The 25,918-nt window shown below is 45.5% G+C and overlaps 2 protein-coding genes across 3 annotated transcripts in view; one reads left to right on the plus strand and one right to left on the minus strand.

The window, feature by feature from the left end:
• Positions 1-18,152, plus strand: bcar3 (BCAR3 adaptor protein, NSP family member; the record flags this gene model as incomplete). Its single annotated transcript, XM_060066275.1, has 13 exons — positions 1-21; positions 1,606-1,731; positions 1,882-1,998; positions 2,277-2,512; positions 4,476-4,576; positions 10,810-10,941; positions 11,424-11,612; positions 12,722-13,377; positions 13,644-13,759; positions 14,080-14,251; positions 15,013-15,124; positions 15,736-15,939; positions 16,162-18,152. Coding segments are annotated over 13 exons (2,361 nt in total), but the record flags the coding sequence as incomplete, so codon positions are not given.
• A 453-nt stretch (positions 18,153-18,605) lies between these two features.
• fnbp1l (formin binding protein 1-like) overlaps positions 18,606-25,918 on the minus strand; it is a 38,877-nt gene continuing 31,564 nt past the window's right edge. The window contains exons 12-16 of one of the 2 annotated variants that reach the window (XM_060066201.1): positions 25,506-25,600; positions 25,037-25,230; positions 24,527-24,564; positions 23,394-23,514; positions 18,606-21,683 (exon numbers count right to left, since the gene is read on the minus strand). In XM_060066201.1, coding sequence (XP_059922184.1) covers positions 21,676-21,683; positions 23,394-23,514; positions 24,527-24,564; positions 25,037-25,230; positions 25,506-25,600 — 456 coding nt within the window. In that variant the 3' untranslated portion in view covers positions 18,606-21,675. Of the gene's footprint in view, positions 21,684-21,797; positions 23,515-24,526; positions 24,565-25,036; positions 25,231-25,505; positions 25,601-25,918 lie in introns of those variants that run through there. The other variant, XM_060066200.1, reaches the window with a different exon arrangement.

Genomic DNA, 25,918 nt, shown 5'->3' on the forward strand with positions numbered 1-25,918 from the left:
CACGGGTCCATCCCCAGACAGGTAGCGTCATCACAGACCCATGGACAAACACCTGGCCTTTGCCTGTTAGCTCACAGCTGTCTGATTGGTTCTAATGCTGGAGAATGCACCCAATAGCAAGATTAGGCTTGTTCACTTTAACCTCTACCTGCGTATTAGCACAGTTTGATTAGTCTTCTGATAACCAAGTGTGTATATATATTATAGCTATTATTATTTGGATTTGGATTTAAATTATCTTATTTGACTTGCCCTCTTATGCTGCTTTAAAATCAGAATTTTAAAGCAGCAATAAGTGTGGTTATATCTCATATCGCTCCTCTGTTAGTCACAGCACGATGACCGTTTGTTGTAGTTTGCTTAAGCTTAGCTTTGGCTTTGTGCTTCAAATTTTAAATATGGGTTCACATTGGTTCAATTGGTTCACATTACCATGCTGAACCAAATGTCATGCAGAGTGTTAATGGAACAGCCTCAAAAAGTCAGATTCAGTTTAATCAAAACCTCATAATGCTTTATTTACACATAAACACACACACACACACACACACACACACACACACACACACACACACACACACACACACACACACACACACACACACACACACACACACACACACACACACACGCACACACACACACACACACACACACACACACACACACACAAGCACACACTCACATGCACCTCTGTGACGTAATCATAGTGTCCCTCCCATTAGCACACTGGCTAGTAACAGGTAAAACAAGATCTGACATACACACACACTCACATACTATAGATGGAATGTGTGCGTGTGTGTGTGTGTGTGTGTGTGTGTGTGTGTGTGTGTGTGTGTGTGTGTGTGTGTGTGTGTGTGTGTGTGTGTGTGTGTGTGTGTGTGTGTGTGTGTGTGTGTGTGTGTGTGTGTGTGTGTGTGTGTGTTTGACCTGAAAGCCAAATGCTATCAGGCTGTACCCAGAGATGTAATCCTATATTTTCTCTGACTAAACATAAAAGAAGCAATTTTAATTGAAGTAGTTTATACTCTCCAAACACTGGTTTAATTACAAGGTGACATTTTCATTTATTTTCCTATTGCTGCAGAAGCATAAAAAGGGAACGATAAACCAACTGACATGTTTATCTCCCTCATGGGTTGTCGATCACAGAAAACCAGTTAGCCTATAAATAAACTAAATGTTGTGTACCTCACGACCACTTGCTTTAAATTTCCATCAGTTTGACATGTAGCCCATGATATATTAATCGATCTGATTAGTTTTGTTAACTGACTAGTATTACCCATTTATTCATAGGTAATAAAAAAAAAAAAAAAAAAAAATGAAATAGCTGGTTGTTGTGCATATGCTTACCATCTAAGCACCAATCACTCTTCCTTAAATGTACAACATTATTTATATGGACAATATATTTCTGTTATTACTTATTTATCCCGCAACAAGAGAAAGAGCTGTGCTTTAGGACACCATTGTTTTATTTAAATGCAATGTTATCAGTGTAAACAATGCTGTGTGTGCACAAGTGCGTGCGTGTGTGTGCGTGTGTGTATGTGCGTGGGCAGGCTTCATCTTTATTTACATGTACCTTCCCATTGTCAGGTGGCAGAGAACCTAGTCCAGCGCGATGGAGATTTCCTGGTCCGTGATTCGCTATCCAGTCCAGGCTGCTACGTTCTGACCAGCCAGTGGCGTAATACCGCTCAGCACTTTAAAATCAATAAAAAGGTAACGTTTTGGACCATATATGCGGTACTTTGTGGTCAACGTATTGTTTCAATGTCGATCTTTGTTTTGTTTGAGGTCTTTGAATATAATAAGCAAGAAGCCATTAGCTGCGTTAGCTGCTAACACCAGCCATACCCCCTTGTGTTGCAGGTGGTCATGTTGAACGAGGCCTACTCTAGAGTGCAATACAGTGTTGAGAGGGAGGGCTTTGACAGCGTGCCCGCCCTCATACGATACTATGTGGGCAACAGGAAGCCCGTCTCCCAGGTAGGTGCCATGATACTAAAGATTAGCATAGTAAGACTCCTAGAAAAAGATTAACATATTAATACTTGAAACACAAAGTACCTTCATTCTATTGGCCTATAATTGAGAATCAAGGGAGAGTCATGAGACCAGCCGGTTCAGCTACGTTTAGGCTCAGTAGAACACCTTTTAGAGAACACAACTTGCTTGGTTCAGCGTTTCAACTTGACAATATAATGTTTGTCATGGAGAAATTCTTAATTCAGTCATTATGTCTTTCATCGCTCATTTATATGCAGGTGGTGGGAGCCATTGTTTTCCAACCAATCAACAGAGGGCTGCCACTGCGCTGCCTGGAAGAGAAGTACGGATTGGCCACCAACCCGCAGGAGGCGAGGCTCACCCTGCCTGAGAAGCGGAGTCAGAAGCGCTTAAGCCTCAACATCACCAATGGGCAAGCGCAAGACCACGTGCATGGCGTGCACGACAACTCACATACACAGTGCAATGGCATGGGTCGAGGGAACCAGCTCAGGTCAGTGTACACACCCACACACATACACACAGACAACACACACACACAGACACACACTGTCCTTTTATTGCTGGCTGCAACACAACACAGCAATAAAAGCTCAGCACACAAGCAGGAAGGCAGACATAAACAAACACACACAGATGCACACACATTCTAAAACACACACTGCAGGCCAAGATATACTCCCTTTGCTACTCTTTTAATTTATCTGAGTGCTACAATTCTACTTAGATTTTATCATCAAGACAGTTGGAGTCATTTTCCGTAGTTCATTGCTTATTTAACATTGTGGTAGAAAATAATGAAGGTTTAAAAGGATATTTGCCAAATATTAGGATATATTAGTGGAGAGGAATGTACCAGCGGGGGGGGGGGGACAGGCGCAAACCTGTTCCATTGTTATTCAACACAACTCAGAGAGTTCAGAGTTGACCGGCAAACACTCACATAAGACATCCCTCTGTATTCAATGACATCAGTTTATGTCTCAGTTCACTTAAATACAAGTATAAGTAAGGTTATCTTAAATTATGAATTATACAAGAATATAAGGTAAATATATTTACAATGGAGCCAAATATTAAACACTTGATATTACCTGGCTTTCCTTGGTAAACAAATACTCAAAGACGGCTGGCTCACGCCACGGTAAGAGGAAACGCCCTCCCATGGTTTGGTCTGGTTCTAAAATGTAAATTCTGTCGGCTCCAAATTAGTGTTAAGTTAACTGATCCATACCCTGGTTAAAATCAGACACTATCAGCTTTAGGATTATGACTGTATATGCCACAGACAAATAAAGTGGCATTGTTAACTATTAGATCTGCATATTTTGCTGTTTAAATTAATATGGCTTTCACAGGGCTCATCTCTTAAACCCATGTGGTAAGTCATGGTGATTTAAGATCAGGTTAAATAACAAGGCGATGAATGGATTTTTAATGGAAGACCTCACTTCATATAACTAATGTATACTATGTAACTTCATGTTACTAATGTTTAATATGGAAACCTTTTGTACGTAGGCCTAATTCTTGTATTACTATATGAAATGTATCTTGGATATCGTGGGCGTGAACGTCCGTGGGCCAGTAGTTTAGAGCATTGTGATTGGCCAAGGACATCTTAGGGGAGGTCACACAACTAGGATATAAAGCGGGGCTCCGAGATTGTTCGAAATTTCTTTGCAAACCAACTCAGGTAATGTTGTGACTCTCTGCGGTGACAATAAAGCCTTGATCATTCAAACCTAGTCCTTCTCGACCTCTTGTAATTTGTTAAAGTATTAAACCGTGGGTATTTTCCACGACACAATACGCAGCCATTTGTTTCTCCGGGGAGACAAACTGAGACTTGTGTTACTTTACTACACAACATAATGTGCAGTGTTTATCTCTCGCTTTCTAAAGTGGCAGCAATAAAGAAAGATGTGATCTCCATATTCTCTCACTGTCTCAAACTCACACACACACACACACACACACACACACACACACACACACACACACACACACACACACACACACACACACACACACACACAAAAGTCATACTGAAAGGGGAAGCATTTTTCAGGGGTTTGGAGGAAGAAGGGGGAAGAAAGGGGTTAAAAAAGGTCACAGAAGGAGAAGGTGAATGAAGGAGAACGCTGTAGGTTACTTTCTCTTGCTATGTTCCCAACTTGCTGGCCTCAATATTGAACAAGAGACAAAGGGGGTTTCTTCTTGGTTGTCCCTTTCAAAGGTTTCCTCTTTTCCCCACTGGGTGTTCGGCTGTTGGACCTTTTTCATTTGAAATGTCCTTTACGTGTGTGCTTTTTTAGCCTTTTAAGCATTGGTTTAAAGACTATGGAAATAACCATGAATTGAAAACTCACTCGACATTATTCCTAATCTCCTAGTATGAATGATACCATTACCATTTACTAATTTCGGTTGGTTTGTACTGTGATTTTACTCAGGTTGAAGGACAGGTGTGGCAGCCAACCAGCAAGCCTCAACCAGGTTCAGGAGCGCCGAGGCCCCCTCAAAACGCACCAATCAGAAAGCTTCCTGCCACTAGGTAGATACTAGTCATCTCTCACCCAACTGCATGATACCCATATGTTGTGTTTGTATGTCTTTACTTGGTTTGTTCCCTTGCAGGTTATACAACTTTTCTTTCAGGTCCAAATATGTATACAATCAACCCTTCATAAACTGCACAAAATACATTTAAATGCTTTAAAGAAAATCCACACAAAAACATCTCAAACCCTATCTTGCATTTTTTGTGTCACAAAAAATAAATGCCAGGTTGAAATTATATGCATTAACACCTTAAAATGTATTCTGCTATTCTAGCAATATAATTAAGCAACTGTCATGATTATACATTCTATTATAAATGCAACCCCTCCCCGACCGAAATGCACAAGCCGCTAATGGTCAAAGAATCGACAGCGCGGCTGTCGGCTATTTCAAGTTTCATGTTCACGTGTAACACGACTCACACAATCACAGTATTTGATATGATAAATAATATGTGTCTTTTAGATTTACCGTGCCTCTCGATTGCCCGGGACAAGTTGGCAAGGTCCACGAATCCTGTAGTGACCCAGGGATTGTTGAGGGAGCACGAATTCTTGTAAAAAAGAAGACACGGCCAGCAAAATAGTCACTGAGGTTTGCTGCTGCCAGCTAGCCACTCCGTTCAGCTTCGGTGTTGGCCTGCCATCGGATTTTATTTTCATTCGCTGCTGTTGTGGTAATTTGGTAAAATTATTTTTAAGTAAATAATCTAAATCTCCACCCTCCATAACTGCACTTGCTAAGTAGGCTACTCAAAAATGAGAACAATTCAAACATGCTAATTTCACGCTATTTGTTTTGTTATAGATTTTTCGGTGTCGTTGATAATGATGCTTTGATTTGATTGGTGTGAAGCCAAGGGCCGAGTGGCTTCCCTTGGCACCCTCCTGACACCCTCCCGACCAATCAGAGGAGGGCAGTGTCATGACGGTAGCATCACCTGATTGGTCAATTCTTTCTTTTTTTTTCACCAAGGGATGCCAGCTCGGGCTGGCTTCCTCGCAGTGTGCAGTGTCGTGTTTCGCCGCGTCTTGAGTATATAACAGGGGCGCAGTATCGCGCATTGTGAAATGGTCAATGAGAGGAGAAAAATGGGGAAGAAATGACAGCAACACAGCACAAAATAATTAACAAAACTGTTAATATAAATGTTTTTATTGGATGACAACTACAGCCTAAAAAAACAGGGATGCCTGGCTTCCCTTGGCCTCCGGGAGAAAACGCCACTGATTACAGTACAATCTGGCCAGAAATGGACCCAGCTCAGATTGACGACCGGATATCTCGGATGGAGGACATGTTATATTAGCTGGTTGCTGCTACTACAGCCGCCTCAGCAGGAGTCGGTGCTCCTCTCCCTTCCATCCGTGAGCCTAATGTGGGAGCACCTGAGCGTTATGATTGGCGATCCTATCACCTGTAACGCCTCTCTCTGCAACTGCTCCATCATCTTCTCCCTGCAGCCGCTCACCTTTTCCTCAGAGGAAGCCAGGGTGGCTTATACTATTAACCATCTCACTGGGCGAGCACGTCTTTCGGGCACAGCTGAGTGGCAGAGGGGGAACCATGCCTGCCTCTCTTTCCAGTCCTTTGCCAGCAAGCTCAGGAGGGTCTTTGGTACAGGACCTCTGGGGGCCAAAGGTGGACGAGAGTTGTTGGATCTGGTCCAGGGGAGCCGCTCAGTCACGGACTACGCCATAGACTTCCGCACCAAGGCCCCCATGTGTGACTGGAACCCGGCCGCTCTCGGTGATGTCTTTATGCGGGGGCTGGCTGGTTACATTAAGGATGAACTCGTAGCTTATGAACTGCCGTCTACACTGGAGGTTCTAATTGAGCTCGTCACCCGTCTCGACCTGCGCATCCAGGCTCGCAAGAGGGAGAGACGCTCAGAGTTCCAGTCACGTTCTGCCCTGCCACACAGTTCCTCTCACTCCAGGTCTCAAGTAACTCCTGCCTCCTCTTCGTTTGCCTCAACCTACGCTGTCAGTTTGGAGGATACTGAGCCTTTACAGCTGGGTCGCACCCGCCTCTCGCCTGAGGAGAGGGAGAGAAGGCAGAGACAGAACCTTTGTATGGTTAGTGAGGTCCCCCCTTCACTTTAGGCGTCTTTGAGTGTGATTAATTATTATTATTATTCATGTTTAACCTCTGTTTTCCTTTTATTCCTAGTCTGTTTTACATAGTTTTGAATGATGACTATATGCTCTGTAAGGTGACCTTGGGTGTCTTGAAAGGCGCCTCTAAATTAAATGTATTATTATTATTATTATTATGTACTGCGGCCAGCCAGGACACTTTGTCAGCTGGTGTCCAGTAAAAGCCAGAGCTCACCAGTGAATGGAGGCATACTGGTGTGGTCCATCGTTGCTCCTGCCTCTCCTAAAAGACCCACCCTCGACGGTGAGTTCCTGCTGCTTTCTGGCTCCCACCCCATCGCCATCCTCGTTGATTAAGGGGCCGAAGAGAGCATTATGGACCAGGCCATCCGGCTTGGACTCCGTCCAGAGAATCTATCATTGCCCATCTCTGCCAGCGCCCTGGATGGACATGTGCTGGGGAGGGTTACGTTACCAACCCTGTGCGCTTGCTCCTGCCGGAGGGCCACAGTGAGACCATTCAGTTCCTGCTCCTGTCTTCACCAAGCCAGCCTGTCATCCTGGGGTACCCCTGGCTTGGCAGGCACAACCCCAACATCGATTGGACTACCTGTTCCGTCCGGGAGTGGGGAGAGACCTGCCAGCGGACCTGCCTCATGACACCATCGCTGTCGCCTGCTTCTTCTGTTCCTGCTCCTGCCTCAGATATCACCGGAGTTCCAGCAGTTTATCATGACCTGAAAGAGGTGTTCAACCAAGCTAAGGCTACCTCCCTGCCACCTCACCACCCCTATGATTGTGCCATAGACGCTTGTACTCTCTCTCTGCCCCTGAGAGAGAGGCCATGGAGGAGTACATACAAGGCTCCTTAGCGGTAGGGATCATCTGTCCCTCCTCTTCAGCTGCTGGTGCAGCCCTGTGTAGACTATCGTGGACTTAAGGACATTAGGGTTAAGAACCGCTACCCCCTGCCACTCTTCTCAAAAGCCTTTGAGCTGCTCCAGGGGCCAACAGTGTTCTCTGAGCTCGACTTGAGGAATGCTTATCATCTGGTCCGCATCCGGGAGGGAGATGAGTGGAAGACGGCCTTCAACACACCAACAGGACATTATGAATATCTGGTGATGCCCTTTGGTTTGACCAACGCTGTCTTCCAAACTTTGATAAACGACCTGCTCCGGGATATGCTGAACAAGTTTGTCTTCGTTTACCTGGAGGATATCCTGATATTTATTTTCTCATAACCAGGAGGAGCATGTTACTCACGTCAGATCTGTCCTCCGCCGCCTCCTGGACAGTCCCCTGTATGTCAAGGCAGAGAAATGTGAATTTCATGAACCCTCAGTCTCCTTCCTAGGATACATCATTGCCAAGGACTGCTTGCTGATGGATCCAGCTAAGGTCTCAGCAGTGACCTCCTGGCCAGTCCCGGGGAAATGCAAGCAACTGCAGCGTTTCCTGGGGTTAGCTAATTTCTACCGGCGTTTCATCAGAGGTTTCAGCTCCATTGCCTCTCCCCTCTCGGCCATCACCTCATCCATGCATCCTTCCGCTGGACTGACGAAGCGCAAGGCGCCTTCGACACCCTCAAGACTCGCTTCTCCACTGCTCCCATCCTCCAGATCCCTGAACCTGAGCATCAGTTCATTGTGGAGGTGGACGCATCCGGCGTGGGGATGGGGGCGGTTCTGTCTCAGTGCTCCTCTGTCGACCATAAGATCCACCCCTGCGCCTTTTTATCTCGCCGCCTAACTCCCACAGAGAGGAACTACGATGTTGGTAACGGGGAGCTTCTGGCGGTGAAACTGGCCTTGGAAGAGTGGCGTGACTGGCTAGAGGGAGCCAAGCTGCCATTCATTGTGTGGACTGATCATCGCAGCCTGGAATATATTCGATCTGCCAAGAGACTGAATTCCAGACAGGCCCGCTGGTCACTGTTCTTTGACAGGTCAACTTCACACTGTCCTATCGACCTGGGTCTCGTAACATTAAACCAGATGCACTTTCCCGGCAGTTTCCTGAGTGTCCTGATGAAACGGTTGAGCTCTCCACCATCGTCCCGGCCTCCTGTCTTGTTGCTTCTGTCACTTGGGAGATAGAGGAGAGGGTGCGGGCTGCCAATGAGGACCAGCCTGGTCCTAGTTCCTGTCCCCCTGAGTTTGTTCCAGCTCACCTCCGCTCCGATGTGCTCCAGTGGGGGCATGCTTTCTGGCTGACCTGCCACCCTGGCATTCAGCAGACCCGAGACTTTCTGCAGCAGCGCTTCTGTTGGTCATCACTGGAGAAGTATGTTTGAGGCTTTGTCAGCGCTGTCCTCAATGCAACCAGAACAAGACCTCTCGTCGTCCAGCAGCCGGCTTCCTGCACCCATTGCCTGTTCCTCAACGCCCATGGTCTCACATCTCCCTGGACTTTGTAACTGGCCTACCTACATCCAAAGGCCACACTGCCATCCTCACAGAGACAGCTGAACTGGTTCTCCAGAACATCTTTCGTCTTCATGGACTGCCCACTGACATTGTCTCTGACCGGGGGCCCCAGTTCACATCTATGTTATGGAAGGAATTTTGCAGCCTAGCTAGGGCCTCCGTCAGTCTGTCTTCTGGGTTCCACCCCCAGTCAAATGGGCAGACTGAGAGAATGAACCAGGACCTGTGGATCAATCACATCCCTGCTTCCTGGTCTGAACAACTGATCTGAGTAGAATATGCCCACAACACCCTCACCTGCTCTTCCACTGGACTTTCACCCATCCAGTGCGTATCAGCCCCCATTATTTGCCAACCAAGAGAGGGATGCTACCTGTCCATCGGCACAAGCCTTCGTTCACCGTTGCCGGCGTACCTGGGACCGGGCACGAACTACTCTCCTCAAGTCGGTTGACCCCTACCTGCCGTGACCTGCCCCTGGTGGAGAACCGCAAGCTGGCTCCCAGGTTTGTTGGACCCTTTCCCATCGCTCGCATCATCAACCCAGAGGCGGTACGTCTTCGGCTTCCCCTGTCCACGAGGATCCACCCGACGTTCCATGTCTCCAGGGTCAAGCCAGTCCAACAGAGTCCTCTGGTTCCTCCCATGCAGCTTCCTCCGCCTCCTCAGCTCGTTGATGGCGGTCCTGTGTACGCAGTCAGGCGCCTTCTTCGCTCTCGCCGCCGTGGACGTGGGATGCAGTATCTTGTGGATTGGGAGGGGTACGGTCCGCAGGAGCGCTCCTGGGTGCCGGCTGGGTTCATTTTGGACCCTCGGCTCATTTCAGACTTTCACCGTCTGCATCCTGGCCAGCCCGCCCCGTCCTCACTTCTGCCTTCTGTGGGCCCATCTGCTGATGGACCTTCTGATCCTCTGGTTAGGGGTGGCATCGATGTGGCTGCCTCTTCCTCTTCTGCTGCGGAGGACATGGACTCTGCTGCCTCTGAGGAATTTTAGCCCTCCTCCGGGCCCCCTCCACCCTACCAGCTCGGGCTGGGACGTCTGGGGCCGTTCCTTGGCGGGGGTGGTACTGTTATGATCCGCTCCTGGCTTTCCGTCCTACTGCCAGCTCTGTACTGTCATAATCTGCTCCTGGCTATCCATGCCATTGCCAGCCCTGCCAGTACTTTTCTGGATCACCTGCCTGCCACTCCCACCTCATCAGTGCAACCACCTTCACCTGTGTTCCCTCACCTTATTCAAACCCACTCCTTCCACTGAGTCCCTGCCAGAATGTCTTAGCAGCATGTAAAGCTCTCTAGTACTATTTCCCGGATACTTCCTTGGCTTCGACCCTGCTTGTCCCTGACCCACCCTCGTCGTTCCTGCCCTGGTAACCTGAACAGCCTTCTGTCCCTGACCCCTTTGCCTGCTCGCCCCTTGTCTGTCTCCTGTAAGCTTGGATTCCCGTTTTGGACAATACTACTCTTGAACTGTTCGAACGCTGGTCTCGGTCTGTGCTGTTCTTGGGTCCAACCTCACGGCCCATTTCAGCAACGATGTAACCGGCATATAAAAAAAGGCTATAAACTGTTATCACTGCAGCTCGTTATCTTGTGTGTTCTTGGGGGAATACCCGTTCATTATCTACATCCTTTTACCCTTTCTCTTTCTATTCCCTCCTCCACCTTTTTCTTCCACCCACGTCCTGCTCGCAGGTTGTAGACCTCCGGCCCCACCCTCAGACCCACTCCTTGCCAGCTCCAACTCCAAGATGCCGGTCTTCCGCACGGGCAGCGAACCGGTCCTGAGCCCCTCTGTGCAGCGGAGAACCGCAGAACCTCTTGCAGGTGAGTGACCACAATGCAAAATACAACGTTATTTTCTGCTACCACTTGGAAGTGAATTTTATCAATGGGTTTCTCTGCGGTGAGATGTGAGTTGTGATAATCCGCACACAAGCCCAATAGATGCTTGCTTATGTATGCTATTGAACTCTGACTGGGGGAAATGTTGACTGGGAAACGCTTAGCTATCCATGGTCTCAATCTGATGTTCGTTCTATTCTTTCATTCGTTATATTGAAGGGGTAACGTGTTATGTTTTATACTGCTACATGACTTAAGACCTTTGGGTTGGTTTAGTGTGTGACAATAAGGTTGGACCGGATCCTATAATACTAAACAATCCTGACTGACTCAGAGGTTATTCAATGTGTCCATTCTTATGACTGATCATGTCCTTTTATTCCTATAAAATATTTGTGTGCCTATATTGTGCCATTCAGCTATGCGCCATCAGGCTCATGCATCTCCCTTGGTGATGTCTGCAGGCCAGACCATCCGGGGCTCGGACAGCCAGTTGTGCCCCAGACCACCGCCAAAGCCCAGCAAGGTCCCCTCTCTGAGGCAGGCTCGGGGCCCCTGCCTTCTGCCCCCAGCTGGACTCTCCCCCAGCACCCCCAGGGAACACTCTCCTGGCCTCTCCAGTGTCGCGGCTGCATGCCCTCTGGAGGCGACATGTACGTACAGCCCCAGATACTGCCAGATTTTTTTTTTTCATCTCTGGGATAGATCAATTTTTATAGTTAGTTCAGGTCTCCTGGCGTAGTGATTGAGGGTAAAAGTTAAGAACATCCTGTTGTTTGTGTTGTTGTGTGGCTTCAATCGCTACAATAGGGATTTTTTTTGCAATTGGACGGAGTAACCTTGCTGACAGCAACGTCATTCAATCAGAGAAACGCTCCAGGCCTTGTGACCTCTACCTAACCACTGTCCTGAACTGACAGGCCTTTTGACCTCTACCTAACCACTGTCCTGACCTTACAGGTCTTGTGACCTCTACCTCACCACTGTCCTGACCATACAGGCCTTTTGACCTCTATCTAAAGGTACGGCCACACTGAACGCGTTACGCACGTTAGAGGCGTATGAAATCGTAATTTTTGCATAGGGAACCATTGGTTTAGGCGCATAGATGCGTTTGTTTTGCGCTAAATAACGCACCTACGCGCCCAACGCACCTACGAGCGGAGTTCAAAAAATGAAACTTTTTACACTCCTACACGTGACGCTTAGCCGCGATAGCCAATCAGCGTTGAGCTTTACCCGACGTCACTGGCAGAGAGATGGAGGAACGGCGCTCCGCAAAAATCCGCAAAGCCCTGCAAAGCTCCGCAGCTGATATGGAGCGCCTTTAGTTGGTGTGCTGACGGGAGATCCTGGCACCAACCCGGGCTAGCAGGTCATCGAACATGGCCCCGGTCAACCAAAAATACCACTGGAACTGGCCGTCATCCAGGCTGAGTTCCTGTAGGAGGTGGTGAAACCCAGCTGTGAGCGCCTACGGAGGATGTCATGCACCCCAACACGACGGCGTTTGGGTTTCCTACTCTCCTCGAACTCCCAAAACAAATACAGCGCAGCGATGGTGGTGATCTCAGCCATGTTTGTGGAGCAAAAGAAAAGTAGCGGGGGAAAATAGGTTTTAGGCGGGCTCATCTAGCTGCGTAGGTAAGGTGCGTTTGGCGCATCGAACCATTTTTGTGACACAATGATCAAGCGGCAGGTTAGGCACGTAATCCTACGCATTCAGTGTGGCCGTACCTTTATTCCTGTCTCTGCCCTACAGGCTCCAAGGTACCACCTGTGCCCCCAGTCAAGCCCCTCAAGCTACAGTCCAGGCTGTACCTCAAAGCGCATGACCCCCAGGACCCCCCCTCCGCCGGGGTGAGGGCAGAGACGGGATCGACCGAGCGACCCGACGACTCTCCGCGATGGGAGGGGCTAGCGCCATCTGACCACGCTCACGGGGCTCACTACAGCTACGTGGAGCGGCTGAGGCAGGAGGGCGACGGGACGACGGGGCGGGGAGAAGGAGGAGATGGAGGAGAAGGGGAGGACTGTGGCAGCGAGGGGGGGCTGGCGGGGCCGGGGAGGTGCATGGACAGGAGCTCCTACCACAACGCCATCGCGGCGCTTGAGAGCACCAGCGAAGAGGACGACGAGGGGAGGGGCAAGAGCCGAGGGGAGGGTCTGGCATGCATCGGGGACGGCAGTGAGGAGGAGGGGAGCGGGAGGAAGAGGAGGAGGGCCAGAGGGAAGGGTGGCTTTCAGCGCCCCCTGGTGGAGACAGCGTCGACGTTCCAACCATCTGAGTTCTGCTCCCGCCTGCTGCCGGCGGAGAACAAGCCCCTGGAGATGGTGGTGCTGAGGAGGTCCAAGGAGCTGGTGCTCAGACACGACCACCGCAGCATCGCCCGTCACATGCTGGCGGCCGACTGCCAGGTAGGCACGGGCACACACACACATACACATGTGCATGCATATGCAGACACACAACCCCAGGAGCACAGACACAAATATACACACACACTCACATACACACACACACAGTATTTTGTCGGATTTAATGTGTTTTGTAATGAATAATGTGTTTGCTAATGAATAACAATTATGGTTGTTGAACATTCATGGCTGCTCCTACAGTCAATTCAACTCAGGTTGCACTTTCCTTGTTGTATTGCTGTTGAACAACGTGTGTGTTGTCACAGGTTGCTCGGATACTGGACGTGTCGTCAGAGGTTGAAGGCCAAATGGGCGTGGCCTCAGGTCTGGAACTGGTGACCCTGCCACATGGTCAGCAACTGCGGCTGGACCTGATGGAGAGGTAACCATCGGGACGCCTCTTATACACATTGCCTGAACCCACAAGCTCTCCTTAAGTTGAAAAATATGTATAGTAACAAAGCTCAGTCATTTGAACTCTTTAATGTCACCTTGACTCTATAAAGCTTGGGTAGCTTAAGTTTTAGTCGTGAATTGGATCACAATCACAACCAAAAAGAAGAAATTCTTTGGATAACAAAACTCTTAAACATCTTATGCTGTAAGTAATCTATTGGTACAGTTTCATTCTAGTCTAAATCTCCACAAAAATTTAAAAAATGTAAGATGTGAAGATTGACTCAAATTGCCCTCCTTTGCCAGACACCATACTTTGGCGATTGGCGTGGCCGTGGATATTCTGGGATGTACGGGCAGCGTTGAGGAGCGGGCATCCACTCTGAACCGCATCATCCAGGTGTCCCTGGAGCTGAAGGACTCGGTAGGAGACCTGTACGCCTTCACTGCCTTGATGAAGGCCCTGGACCTGCCCCAGGTGAGCAGACACTGCATCTCTCTCTCTCTCTCTCTCTCTCTCTCTCTCTCTCTCCTCTCTCTCTCTCTCTCTCTCTCTCTCTCTCTCTCTCTCTCTCTCTCTCTCTCTCTCTCTCTCTCTCTCTCTCTCTCTCTCTCTCTCTCTCTCTCTCTCTCTCTCTCTCTCTCTCTCTCTCTCTCTCTCTCTCTCTCTCTCTCTCTCTCTCTCTCTCTCTCTCTCTCTCTCTCTCTCTCTCTCTCTCTCTCTCTTCCCAAATGGGATAAAATGTGGAGGTAAGTGTAAGTTGGTGGAGTTGTACATTGCTTTAGCAGTGCATTATGATTATTAAGTATCATACCATATTATATAGGGAACTAAATTTGAACACTTCAATTTCAGACAACACTACCAAATGAGGACGCCCTAAAATTTTTTTAAAGGCAACTAAACTGCATTATATTGTACACAATTGAATTGACCCTGGATAGACCAGACACACACTCTGAATATATAGTGTGTGTGGTAAAGTAAAGTGTGCTTAGAATATAAATATGAAAACATAGCGTTTGTTTCAGCTGTGTTACTTATATTGTACTTAGTATTCCAGTTGTTCTATTGGATGTAATGGAGTGGTCTGGGTTTTATGGTAATTGTGCAAGCCTGGGAGAAGCCAAAGCAAACATCATCAATCTGATGAACATTAATGTACTTCTCCACCCGGACCTGGTGGATACCAAACATACACTCACTCCTTGGTCTGTGTGTTTTGTACGTGGTCTCAGATCAGCCGCTTGGAGCACACATGGACCGCTCTGAGGAGGAGCTACACGCAGACCGCCATCACCTACGAGAAGAGCCTCAAACCATTCTACCAGAGCCTCTACGAGGGCACAGGTACCTGTTCAGGCCACTTCCTGCTTGTTAGGCGCCCACTTTGTGAGAGTGCTTCGCGGAGTGAGACCGCCATCACGTGACTGCGTAAAATGGTCAAGTTTGGCCTGTTTACTATGGGGAGTGACGTTAAAGTCACTATGCCAATTCTTCGCAGATTATTTCTATTTTTTTAAACTGATTAAAGGAAAAGCAACACTACCTCTAAGCCAACTCCTGTCGGCTGAGGACAAGCTCCTGGAATTGGCGGTGCTGATCTCCCACTATAGTAAATAAATATACATTTGGTAGACTATATGCCTATTCTTTCCATTCAGCTCTTACTTTCTACAGTCTGATTTGCCGGTAATGTAGCCAGAATATTTGTTACCTGATGGTTACACAAAATGACCAATGCCCAAGGTAACTCATGCAACAGCATGGGTTTAACCCACAGAGGGAATTGAGCCTGTATTATATACACCCGGTCAGAACATTCTAGTTCTCGACTTGTTCAAGTCGAGATATGGCACAGGTTCCTTCTTTATCACGACTATGCAACCAACTACTAAAAAAATAAGTAATTTCATGGTTTGGTTCTCCTTCAAATAAAACAACCTTGTGACCTAATGCAGCCTCCCTGCCGCCGGTGGTGAGCGTGCCCGTCCTCCTGCCCCTCCTCACCCTGATGGAGCGTCCGGCCGTCTCCCCCGAGGGGCTGGAGCTCTGGGAGACCAGTGACCAGGGCTGTGACATCATGCTGCGCCACCTGGAGGCCGCACGGGGCATGGCGCACCACGCGCACAGATACACGCAACACGCACTGAGGGCGCTGGAAGGTACGCGCACATATGGACACTCACACACAAACACACAAGGGCAAACAGAGACACAAATACAAATATATACACACAATTAATTAATTAATACGGTGAGATAACAACTGTGTGTGTGTGTGTGTGTGTGTGTGTGTGTGTGTGTGTGTGTGTGTGTGTGTGTGTGTGTGTGTGTGTGTGTGTGTGTGTGTGTGTGTGTGTGTGTGTGTGTGTGTGTTCTTTTAGGGTTCCAGTGCGACGAGGACCTTCTCGAAGTGTTCAAGACAGACTTTCAGCAACGGTTGCTATGGGGAAGTCGGGGTGCCACTGTAAACCAATCAGATCGCTACAGCAAGTTCACTCTCATCCTCACTGCATTGTCAAGGAAACTGGAGCCACCGCCCACAACACACACCCAGATCTGAGTAGTGGGAAATGAAGTTATAAGCGGAAACATACACACACTTTGTATTATGTTTGTAAATGTACTATCACTAGCACTTTGGAAATATTAGAGCATCAATTTTTTAAGTTTTATTAATGACACAAAGTTACAGAGTGAAGCGTATTTTTTAGCTAGCAGGTTTAGCTTGAACGCTTGCTATTACCATGTACATTGGAGAAAAAGGTTCCATCGGCTCCCCCAGTTGACTTTGATGGAAGCATCAACACTAACTATCACCACTAGTCCCATGGTTGAGTCCACACATCGCAGTAAATATGATTTATTGAATATTGTTTCTTGACAGGTTAAAGGTAAAAGTAATGAAGGTGTCGTAATGATACAAGATGTATGTATGATTATGTAGTAGAAGGCTTATGCAAGGTGTGTATGTATGTATGTATGTATGTATGTATGTATGTATGTATTAGTATGTGTATTTGTTTGTGTGTCTGTATGTCTGTATACAGTTGATCGATCACTGCTAATGTGTTGAGATTTACCTACTGTTGTTATATGATAAAATACAGTATGGATGGAGACCGGTTCTCTTCAGTATTGCCAGGCGATACACACTCACTGATGACCTGGCTATGTACCGTTTAGTCTTTTATTTTAATTGTTTTCTTACATGTAAGTTAAATTGACTCAAAATTGTTGGCTAATTTAAAATAAACTATATAATTATATATATTTAATGACTGAGGTACCGGTTAAAAGCTAAATTCAATGACAAGCGACAACAGTTTGTTACATTGAAGATATATGTTATGATTATATCTTTGTTTTAGAGCTTCAAAGAACCAATATTTTAATTGCTGATTAGTTAATTGATTATCTTAAACATTCATAATTGAGTCTTTACAATGTCGGTAAATGCTCGTCCCAAGAGTTGTCTTAAATTAACTTGCTTTATCTGATAAGCCGCTAAGAGAAAGTATTTTACAATTTTAAAAAGGGAAAGCAACAAAATATTTACATGTCTAAAGCTAGACGCTAAAGCTTATCAATACATTTTCTGTTGATACAAAATAATATTTAATTGATTTAGCATTAATATCACAAAGTTTCAATTAGGTTTTGAGGCCTTTGTCTGAATCTCATTTGAGACTCAAAAGTTCTTTGTGTCCCACAAATCAGACTTTAGATTACTGATCTGATAGGCTATTTTTATATTTTACTAATCTAAATCTGATCACTTTCTTTCACCTTCATATTTGTTTCAACCAATCATCTTGCTGGAAGCTTGGATTTGCAAGCGTGTGATTGTCTATTAATAGTGACACAAACTCAGCCAACACTGGTTAACACCAAGATAGTGTCTGTGAAGGATTCAAATCAATACCGTGAAGACTGGCCACTTAAATAATACACTAATTAAGATCCCCTTATTTTAAAGTGTGTTATTCTACCTTTGCTAGTGCAAAATGTTCATTGTCGCAATGCAATTATGCAATAACCCTAACATTATCAGGTTTTTTAACCATCATGCCATTGGGTGTCCATTTAAACTGGCAGAAAACACACATTGGGCTATATATATAATAGGTTATATATAAAAAGGCAATATTTTTAAAAAGGAAACATTTTCCACTATTACATGAATGAATATGTAGGATGGAAATGAGACCATTTATACAGTGAATGTGTTGGTTCTGACTAACTTGTGTGAGTCTGTTACACACATGTGCAATAGGCGAAAGGTGTACATTTTTTATGCATGTGTATACTAGACTGTAATATATTTTTCTCTAAGAAGTTTACTGTAAAGAAATAAAAGGATTATGGATTTGAATCTTTCTATTTAGTACTACAATAGCAAGTGATTTAATAGAGTGTTACTGATCTGTGAAAGAATCTGTGCATGTTTAACCTTTATTAAATCAAAGGGCAAAGAGAAATAACTGATTATTCACATTTCTGATTACATTTCAAATGGCTTCAAAAACCATTCAGCTGTAAGCAACATCACATTGCGTTGATAAGTGCTCCAAGACACCTCTGAAGACAAAGTGAAATAGGTCTAATCCCTATTACATATTCAAACTCACAAATAGTATGTCTTTAATGTTTTAACCAACTTGTAGTCAAACACGGCGAGATGGTTAGAAGATAAACAGGCTCTCACAACAGCACAGGTAGGTTTTAATTATACTTTTTAAATTTCAGAAATTATCGCTAGTCAGCTAGTTATGTAGAGTGAGGTTTTCTGGCGTAGGGTGTCTGTGTGTTTAATAAATGAATAAACAACTTTACATGTTTATTTATTTGGAACAATATATTGGAAGCTGGATATGGGAAAGGGGTAGGGGTGTAGTCGGTTTATAAAAAAAAGTGACAATATTCAAAGTAATACGATGTGCTCAACAATATGAAACGTGAAGTACTGCAATGGGTTATTACAACAAACACGGTAAAAACACTAAGATTAGATGGATATTACAAGTTGTCAAATCAGCACCCATCACCTCCATGATTGTTTCTAATTAAATGTGATTGACTGCCTTATTTCTGGGTTGGGACAATAATGTCCTAATAATGCGAAACCAAAAGAATTACATTGCGGCATGTGAAGAGGCATAAGCGGCTGTATTACCTTCACCAAGACTAGTTCGAAATGTTTAAACATTCCTGATTTACCAAGGAAAATGCAGATTAATATGTAATTATATATACACTAAACAAATACAACTTTCATCATTGATTCCAAACCAATTATAAAAAAGGGGATCATATTCAGAATTATACCATAGAGCACAATGGCTCTGCATATTTATCTGTAAATGTACAATGAAAATGTAATACATTTTTGTTGTGTGATGATTTAGTAGCTTGTGTTGCATTAACGTCCCAAAAATGTTAGGATTGGTGCCGTTGATATTTTGGTCTTTGAACAAAGATCATAAGAGAAATAAAAGGTTAGATTCAATCCTTGTCTTAGAAAAGAGGAGCTGAAAACAATCCTCATGACCATTGGACAATAGTTGTTTGAACAGCCACAAGACCAAACCAGCCATTGAAATAATACATTATTGTTGGTGCAACAGGGTATGTTTGGGAACAGAATTCATCGGTAAAAATTCCCCCTCCATGCAGGAACCGGCAGATTTTGCCTTCATACAAACGTTGCACCCTCAACAGTAGTTCTACTGAACCAGGCCCCCGCAGGAAGGCCTACAAAATAGCCACATGAAACACTTTGGTGACAAATGGGAGCAATGATATTTTAGGCTGCAATGTCATTGTCGGTGTCAATAGAAAAAAAACAGATTTTGTACATTTCACAGCTTCAAATTAAAACCACAGGTTGAAAGTAAGGCAGGGTCATTGCGCTTTTTTGTTGTACCAAGGAGACGGTACAACGTGTAACGAGCCCAACTGTGTGACTCTGTACTGAGATAGCGTTGACAGCGAATCAACAGCAGGAGAACAGGAAACCAAGGCAGCGAGTGAGTAGACAGTAGACTTTGGTTCCTAAGAAGTCACTGAAAGAATTGACAACATCCAAGATGGGAGAACAATCATGTGGTAGACGCTGAGGAGTTCATGCAAATGGAGAAGAATGTCGCTTATAGTTACAAAAAAGAGTATAAAACTGTAAATTATTAGAAAGTTAAGTCATAGTGGTCCTTTGCAATCGTCACACCACACTCAGCAGAGATTCACTCTCATTCATCCATACATTCACTCGTCCATTAAAATGAACAACACTCATTTACTCTTTTTCAAATGCTTAAGAATTGTGCGACAAAGTGCATCGGTTCAAATCAAACCTTGTTCTCTCCTAGTCAGAGTGGCAGTCTGGGTTTGTAGGGGCAGACCGCCTGGCAAACAATCCATGATATAAACAATAAACTAAATACGTTACAAAAAATAACAACAATCACAATTGAAAGACATTCATTCCAGCATTACAGAATGATGGTAATATGTACAAAACATTTCAAAGTATTGGTGGTAGTTTGGGGGATAAAACTAGCATGAATGCATGAGTATATATACCCCACAGAAGCAAACGCACACACACACACATGTTCTGTGTACGAGAGCGTGTTTGTGTGTGTGTGAAGGGTAAGCTAAGCTGTTGATGGGGTCATGTGTGGGAATGTGATGGACAAAGGAAATATAAACTGGGCGGAGTGGTAGAAAGAGCGTGTGTGGAGGCGCTGATGGGGTTTACAGAGACTCAACCAGTAAGTCCATAAGGTCACACTTATGGAGGTGGTGTTTAAAGAGGCTGCGACAATTCAACGGAAGTCCGGCTCTGTTGATTGGTTCTTAGGTGCAGTGAGAGAGAGAAGGGGGTGGCCGTGCTGGTCGTTCTGTAGTGTTGTTCACGTCGGTGTCTCTGTGGCCTTGCTGAAGCGGGTAGTGGTGCCGGTGTATAGGGAGGTACATTTAATAGCAAGAGGGGTCCCCCTGCTTGTCAACCAATGAAAGTGTGAAAGTATCCACCAAAGTAGAGAGAGGGCTACCGTTTGAATAGAAACATGGTTGATTGGATAGTTCACCAATGGACACCGCAGCAAGAGCACACACACAATGACCCTAACAGAAGCTGTGTGTGTGTGTGTGTGTGTGTGTGTGTGTGTGTGTGTGTGTGTGATGAGGCAGGCCTGTGAAGCAGAGTTGCGCAGACAGGGAGGTGAGGCAGATATCATTAACAGAGCACAAATGGATAGGCGGGCGTGTCTCTAGTCTAGTGTTGGTGCAATGATTAGATCAAAGCATATTTATATCTATCTGGCAATGTGGGAGGCATGATGTGCAGTGCATTCTAACACGGTATGAGTAAAGATCATCTTAAACTGCATCGGAAAAAACAGGTTATTCCTAGCAAATCTTGAGAATTTGAAATAATGTTAAGGACGTTTTCTGCCAAAAGACAAATACATGTCCTCTCCACTAGGGGGAGCAGTGGACCAGCGTCTTGAATCCAGACTCCGTGCTGCCATGGCTTCCCTTCACAAATAGTAGAGTTGCACATCATGCAGGGGAGATGGCATAGGTAACCTCACCGGTAGAGCTGGAGCCATCAAAGTCCTTCAAAGTTTTAATGACGAAACACAGAGCCCAGTTTAAGCTGCATCGCCCAGAATGTTTTGCTGCTCAGATATGTGTGATCATGCATGCAGACGTGCAACATGCCTAATAGCCTCTCTCTCTCTCATCATTTCATCCCATACTAGCTTTCCATCAACACCCCCTGGCCATACCCCTCTCCCCCCGTTGGTCTTGGTCACCCCACCACCACCACCACCACCAATCAGCATGATCCCTCCACCAGCCAATCAAATCACCCGGCAACCCTGCAGCCCTCAGGAACCTGCATTGCACATGAAGAAAGAGCAAGTTACTTAGATACCCCCCCCACACGCACCCACACAGACAGACACACACACACACACACACACACACAAAAAAACACAGCCAGTCGATATGAAAACTGCATATTTACTTTAGCACAATGATACACAAAATGATTAGTAATGTCTTTTGCAAAGCATATTAAGAGCATTCCGTAGTGCTGGGAGAACAGAACGAGAAAAGGTCCATAAAAGTTTCCCCATCGTGCAAACTTCCTTTATACAAAGTATAAAAATAAAAGCGTCCTCGCCCAGTATACAGCCCACATTCGGGGATCTGTTAGTGTATTAGTACTCCTGGCTCGAAAACTGTATCTCAAACCAACAGTCATTATGCCACAGCTGACTCTTCGTCAGTGCTTTCTATTATAGTATCTGATCTATATCTCATGGAAGGAAGTCTTCAACATGGAAGGACACACGGATGAAACATTTTCCTAAATAAGTCCAGAGCTTCCTGTTCATAACGATCGCATTGTGAAACCACTGCAATGAGGGAGCAAGTAGAACCTAATCGTGTCCTCCAGCAGAAGGTTGGACTAACAACCCATGACTGATCTGCATGCCGTTAGACGGCAAATGTAGATGTTTGGACAGAGTGTGCCTGCAGCCATGCGGAGAGAGGCAGCAGATTGCAGACCATCGGAATACATCGACAAATTTGGGGAAAACAATAGCATTATCCTTGATGGATGTGTATGACATGAGTGAGCACGGATTACAGGGGACGTAAGACACGCACGCACACATATTAGAGAATGTAGGACAGATGGGTACAGCAGACGGGAGATGAATACAGCTGGAACATGTGGACATGTTGTTGCAACACTACCTCGAATTTACACACATTAAAAAATAATTAAAACAAAGGTTAACAGTGTGCTGAGGTGAAACATAACTGATGCAAATATTTACACAGTAGAACAAGAGAGTAACCGTGCGCTCACACCAAACTCGAAGGCGCGGTGCGAATACATACAGAGTCATGCTTGAATGGTATTGCTCATTCGGCTCACTCGCTCAAGCACAATATTTGCTTCACTTTTGGTGTGAACACGCCTCAAGAATATGGAATTGCTGTCTGCTAAAATAGTGATGGGAAGCTTTGTTGAGGTTGAATATGGAAAACAAACAAACACTCCAACACAGAGATTAAACAAATAAAATAATTTGATAAATTGACATTACTTCTAAATATAAACACAGCTCACAAAAATTTAAACAAGACAAATCCTCAGGAACATTAAATAAAATCTAATTTGCTTTGATCGTCAGGAAGTGGTTTGAGTCTCAACATGCAGCGAGGCATAGAGAAAATGAAAAAAAAATCAACTAAATGTCTCTTTGCCAGCATAAAACACATACAACACATTTCAAATGGTCTGACAAACACCATTAAAACCCCTCCCTCTCCCCCACCTGCCCGCTTGTCCGTGCACGAGCACATGCTGGCAACACATTCCACGAATACTGTTGGGGGTGGGATGAGATGAGAGGAAAGAAAGAAGGTAGAGGAGGAGACGGGGAGGAGTCCACGCAGGCATTTAGACTCTGGTTTACTGAGACAATGAGGTTACAGAGATGGAGGAAGATGGAGGAGGGATGCATGGATGCAGGGGACTGGTGGCAGTGCAGGGGTGGGACGGCCGATCAGATGTAGGTGACGGCACCTTTGCTGGCCTTCTCCATGGTGATCTCCACGTATGAGGTGGGCACGTAGCCCTCCTCACCGCCCTGCTTCCTGGCCCGCGTCCAGCCGTCGCCCTTGTCCTCCTCGATTATGTACAGCACCTGGAGCCAATCAGATGAGAGATACAGAAGGGGGAGGGAGGGAGACCGGCTCCTATTAAATCACGTGACGGAAAGGCACAAAATGAAAGCATTTACAACAGGTGGCTGTAGATCTATGTTTAAAGAAATATAGCTTGCTTTTGTTGCTAAATATTTATAATACAATAATATTTTCTGTCAAGCTGTGCTACTTTCGATAATACGGTTTAAAAACTTAACCAAGAAGAAACTAGGCCCAATATAAACTGTTAGCTAAACAGGCTTTAAAATAGCGTCTGTAATATTAAAGATAAAAATAAATGCTAATTACGAGTGAACCCACTGTTTCTGCTGGATTTCAAACGCATGTTGAGAGAATTATGGAAGGGGTTTAGCCCCATCGTTACGACCCGCGGCAGCTTTGCGTTAATTTTTTTAGAACTGTCATTGTGTATGAGCGTTATATGAAATGCACGACACACTGTAGTGTTATACTATAAGAGTCCGGGAAGCCTAAACTTCACTCGGACACGGCTATTAAATCGCTTCACACACACACACACACACACACACACACACACACACACACACACACACACACACACACACACACACACACACACACACACACACACACACACACACACACACACACACACACACACACACACAGCAGAGTTAACATTCACATAGTGTTTTGGGGAGAGTGGCAAAAACATTTACCCTGTTTTTTTTCTGCATTTTAGTGTTATTTCCGTAACAGTGACAAAAATACATGGATTACTATTTTGACGACCGTATAAAACATATTACCACGTTTAAAAAAAGAGAAAACAGTTTGGGATCACTGGCTCTTAAGTTTGAGAATTTATTAGGTCAGGTTGTTGAATCTGGAATTGGTAGTATACAATGCCCTTTCGCAAATATCCAGAAACGGTATGCTGGTTCAGGTTGTGGATAAAGTCAAACATGAAAATGACAACAGTTCATCGATAACAGATGACAATAGATTGTGTACAAAGAGTCACATTACCTCATCCTCTGCCATCACTAACGTCCCCTCGTTCTTACCTGGTGACAACAAAAACAAATCACATGAATGGATCCACGCTAAGATTGTGGATCATTCTTCTCGAAGACCAGGAAAATACTCATAATCCGTCTTGCAGTGATCATGCATCAAATAATACAGTCTCTAGAAATATCTCATCCAGTCACGACAAAGTATTGATATTATACCAACCATCGGCCAACTGATGGGTAAAGCATCTCTCTCTTACGGACATCCAACATTGACAGGCGTGAGTGAGTGAGTGTGTGCACAAGGGATGACGATGGTCTGCACAATGCCGACATAGAGTTTCCGATAATATCATCCAATTATTATTTTCGACTTCGAAATCGGATCATCGTTGCTATTTACTCAACAGGCAATTGGCAATTTGTATGAGCTGCGCAATGTAGTTCATGGAGCTGTTATCCATGTCCTACACAAACGCTCCATTCCAAGATGATCGAAGACCAAACCTGTGCGCGGCTTTACCATCAAAGGAGTACAGCGCCTTGCAGTGGCCGATGACGGGCATAGGGTCATCGTCGTCAAACTCGTCATCAAACTCGTGGTGGTCCGAGTTGGGGGGCACAGGCTGCCGTGGGGGCGGGGCCGAGTGGTGGTGGTGGTGCTGAGGTGTAGGCTGGTGCTCCTGGCTGTTGTCATCAGTGTAGCTGCCCTCAGGACTGACGGAGAGAGGTAGAGATGGGGCAGGTTAATGGGGAGAGGGAGACGACGGGCCTGCATTGACTCATGCCCTGAAGGGGGACAGCTAGCAGGCTGAGGTTTTAAGAAAGTCACTTGCAGGGAGACGCCATAGCAATTATAGATTGCCGTTGATAACAAGAAGCGGTTTGCAGATTTCTGATGCCAGTGCTTGCGCAGATAAGAAAAAAGCAGCTTCGGAAAAACCTGAACCATGAACATGCTAGTGTGTGTGTGTGTGTGTGTGTGTGCATACCTCTCTCTGCCCTGGGGGGTGTGGTGGTGGTTGTCTGCACTGTGTCTCCGGTCGCCCCTGGAGCTCTGCTTGCCCTCAACCTCCGACAGCCACGACTACATAAGCACACAAACAAACACAGACAAACACACACATTAAAACATAACACCTTTCTAGACAGACTGACATTTTGATGACAAGGTGAAAATGTGCCCTATGCGTGAGATCTGTCGAAATAGGTTCCTTCATTTGGAAACAAAAGATCCACTGTGTTTAACAGCACATACTGAACCTGCACACGTGCGATTGATCACCAGTGTGGGTCTTTTTTAGTACTGGTGAAAAGGGCAAGAGTATACAACATTTAGTTGACTCGTTTAGTTAATCTGATTGATTACTGATGCGTTCACCAGCCCCTTAGGACAGTGCTTTGG

Source organism: Gadus macrocephalus, chromosome 12 (assembly GCF_031168955.1).
Source record: "Gadus macrocephalus chromosome 12, ASM3116895v1".
NCBI lineage: Eukaryota > Metazoa > Chordata > Actinopteri > Gadiformes > Gadidae > Gadus > Gadus macrocephalus.